The sequence below is a fragment of the Tupaia chinensis genome, unplaced genomic scaffold, assembly GCF_000334495.1.
Source record: "Tupaia chinensis unplaced genomic scaffold, TupChi_1.0 Scaffold000294_5, whole genome shotgun sequence".
Taxonomy (NCBI): domain Eukaryota; kingdom Metazoa; phylum Chordata; class Mammalia; order Scandentia; family Tupaiidae; genus Tupaia; species Tupaia belangeri.
This window is the reverse complement of record NW_006159782.1, coordinates 824,977-828,431: the sequence shown is the minus strand read 5'-3', so window position 1 is coordinate 828,431 and position 3,455 is coordinate 824,977. Positions and strand designations below refer to the sequence as shown.

The following is a 3,455-nucleotide window of genomic DNA, read 5'->3' as shown; positions in this document are numbered from 1 at the left end:
GAGCGCGGGCGGGGAGGTCGGGAAGTGCGGAGCCGGCCCTGGGACTCGGGCGGGCAGCCGCCGTTCGCACACCCGGGGTGCCCACGCACCTGGCCACTCACCTGCGGCCTTGACCGCGGCGGCCTTGAGGGTGGCGTACTTGGCGTAGTCGGCCTGCAGCGTCACGCTGCAACCAGCTTGCAGCCGGGGGCCACGCGGGGGCCCTGGGGTGGCCGACCCCAGGGGCGCGTTGTTGAGGCGTTTCTTGTCTGGAGGAGGGGGATGGAGAGGAGGAAGCAAGACCGGACTTGGTCGCTGACCGGGACGCACTGCACTTTCGCTGCCACCGCTTCCCTGCCGGCTCCCCGAGGGCAGTTCAGTGGGAACCTGGGCAGACTCTGGGCAGCCTCTCCAGCGCCCGAACAGAGCCTGGCTCAGAAGAGCGTGAGTAGGACAGCCAGCCCGCGGGGTGCTAACCTAATGGACGGTTCGCCTCTGGTCAGGCTTGAGCCGGGCTCCCTCCAGTCCCAGGACCTGCTCCCCGCAGAGATGGGGGAATGTTTAAGGACCAGAGCAGGGAGGGGGGACTGCCAAGCTCTGCCTTCCCAGAGATCAGAGCCTGGGAACAGCCCCAGCCAGCAGATCTGGAGTCTGGAACCTTCCTCACAGCATCAGTCCCTGAGACTCAAGGTAGCAGGACCTTTCCACAAAGGTGAGCTGGCCGCTTGTCCAGCTCCCACTCACACTCCTGGGCCCTGTGCCCCCAGCCAAGGGTCGCAGTCTGCCCCTCAGCATCCCCCTTGCCCTGCTCTCTGCAGGTAACACATGCCAGCCCCTAGCCTGCTCACCTGTGCTGTTGCGGGGGGAGCCTCTAGAGAGGCCATCACTCATCTGCACTTGCACGCAGCTACCCAGGGCTGGGCCCAGAGGTGGAGGCAGAGGTTCCTGGGGTCCTGGTTGCTTCAGAAGTTCTGTCAGTGTCCTGTAGGGGCACAGTGGTGAGGGGCGGTTCTCCTGGCCCCTTGCCTCCCTGTCAGCCAGGCCCTGGCCCATCAAAGGTCAGCCCCAGCCACCACCGACTCGCTGGGTGGCTCTGGGTCCTTCCCTCGACCACTCTGGGCCTCAACTCTCTCCTGTGATTGACTTCACACATCTAGCTTGCCCTATTAGGCACGACCTGTCAGCTCACCTGTGGCCTCAAAGACGGCCACTTCCCAGGTCAGGTCAGGAAACCCTAATAGGGTCACACAGAACCAGGGGTGCCACATTTTCCCGGTCACACAGAACCTGGGGTGCCACATTTTCCCGAGACTTCCCTTCCCGGAGAAGCCCACTCTCCAAGGCCCTCCCCGTACAGCCTCCTCCCAACACAAGCTCCCTCTGCCTGCATCCCTTCCTCCATCTGCTCCCATAAGAAGCCTGCTCATTCTGCAAACCCCACTGGAGCCCCCCTTCTCCAGGAGGCCTCCTTTACCTGCCCCCTAACTCCCTCCCGCAGCAGGGGTGTCTGCTGAGTCCTAGCACAGCCATGGAGGCCACAGAGATGAGAGGAGGGGGAGCCCAGCACCCAAAGGCTCTGTGACCTTGGGCAGCATCTCCCTAGGTACCCAGGACACCCAGCCCCCACCTAGCTGTAGTCCTGAGCCTTTCTGCAGACAGCCCGCCCAGCCTCAGCCCAGCACCACGATTTTCTCCTACTCCTCCTGACCCTTCTTCTGGGGCCGAGGCCCCAAACAGCTGACTCATGAAGGGGCATGGGGAGTGGGCACCGTGTGGCGAAGTCTGGCTGCAGTAGGTAGAGTCCGACGGCATCCTAGTACTGCCCACTCCCCGCAGCTCACCTCGAGGAGGCATGCAGCCCAACTCTCCCAGGGACTGTCCTACCTCGGGGCCTTTGCATGCTCTTTCTCCATGGCTGCCTCCAGCTGCCCTCCAAGCCCTCCAAGTAGCCTTCCCTGGCCATTGGCCCCCACGCAATAACAGAATTAAGGGTGAGATTTGGGGGGCAGACAGGGGTTCAGAACACCCACACGTGAGCCCAAGACAGCTCTGGGTCTCCCAAGAGGAGAGAGGGGAGTCATGTGAGCCTGAAGCCCACAGAGGGGAAGGGAGTGGCCCTGCCTTACAGCACATCGGGGTGGGGTCTGCTCCTGGGCCGTCTTCCCTGGCCTGCTCAGGAAGAGGGTTCCAGATGAACATGTCACAAGGCTGCCTCAGCCACCCCACACCACAGGGCCCTCAGCTGCCACTGTCCCATCCTGGTCAGGGATGTACCCTGACCCTGGTATCCATACCTAGCATGAGGGACCCCAGACTCAGGAGTTCTAGTCCCTGCCGCACAGGACCTAGGACCCAGGCAGAGAGACCACAACAGGAGGCAGCAGAGTGGCTGAGGGTGGAGGCCAGGGACCCAGCCCATCTCTGCCCTACAGTTGTCTGGGAGGGGGTAGGCCCAGTGGTCTGGGGCAAGGGCTACTGGAGTGCCAAGGAAGCCCTCATCCCCGACCCCTGCAGCTGGGTAGTGGGGTGAGGGAGTGCATCCACTCTGCCCCACCAGGGTGAGGGGCCTCTGCTGTCACTTCTAAATACCAGCCTGTCCCAAGCGCTGTCTGTGGCCCAAAGGCCTGGCCCCTGGACCAGGTAGGGAGGGCACACAGGCTGTGAGTGAGGGTGTGGGTGCGAGTGTGGTGAGAGCTCCAGGGGCAGGGCCCTTAGAATCCCAGAGCCCCACTCAGCTGAGGAGGGAAACCTGGGCCCGCAGTCCTCACGACCCACCAAGTTCAGAACTCGGCCCGCCCCTGACCCTGCCTCAGCAACACCAGATCTGCTCTGCACACTTCCACAGCTTGTAGAAGAGGAAGACCTTTGCCTGGGGGCTTTTGAGTGAAGGAAGGCCAGGCCTGAGTCACAGCCATAGGGGGCAGGAAAATGCTAGGGGAAGGAGGAAGGGGGTGGGGGAGGGAAGAGAGGGAGAGGGCCAGGTGGCCTCTCTGCCCTCCTCCAAGTCGCCCAGTACTAATTTAGCTTCATGCCCTGCCTGGCTCCTGGGGCTTGGGGCCTTGACAATCCCTTCCCCTGGTTACGACCTCATGCCCCCTGTCCAAGGTAGCCAGCCCTCCTCGCCCTCTCCAGAGGAAGCCGAGCAGGGAGGGCGGGGAGGGTGGCCCGTGGCCCAGCCAGCCGGAAGGTCAAGGGGAGACAGGGCGGTATCAGGTGTCTCCCTGCGAAGTGGGGGTAGGAGAGACAGCGGAGAACCCGGGAGAAGGGGGCCTGCTGAGAATATCAGGGCTCCGAGGGGGCGGGAAAGACCGAAGGTCGCGCGGAAGCCGGCCGGCGGGGAAGGAGGGCTGGGCTGGGGTCCCGGGCGGGCGGGCGCGCTCACCTGGTCACCGTGCGCCGCGCGCGCGGGCTGTGCGCTCTCTCGAGGCCCAGGCGCGCCCCGATGCCCGCCAGCACGAGCAGCGCGGCGACGCCGC

General features: G+C 64.3%; 1 protein-coding gene across 1 annotated transcript in view; it reads right to left on the bottom strand.

The window, feature by feature from the left end:
- The window catches only part of SHISA8 (shisa family member 8), a 5,955-nt gene that overhangs the window by 873 nt on the left and 1,627 nt on the right, over positions 1–3,455 (bottom strand). The window contains exons 4-6 of the mRNA XM_027772729.1: positions 3,362–3,454; positions 828–961; positions 11–248 (exon numbers count right to left, since the gene is read on the bottom strand). Coding sequence (XP_027628530.1) covers positions 11–248; positions 828–961; positions 3,362–3,454 — 465 coding nt within the window. The remainder of the gene's footprint in view (positions 1–10; positions 249–827; positions 962–3,361; position 3,455) is intronic.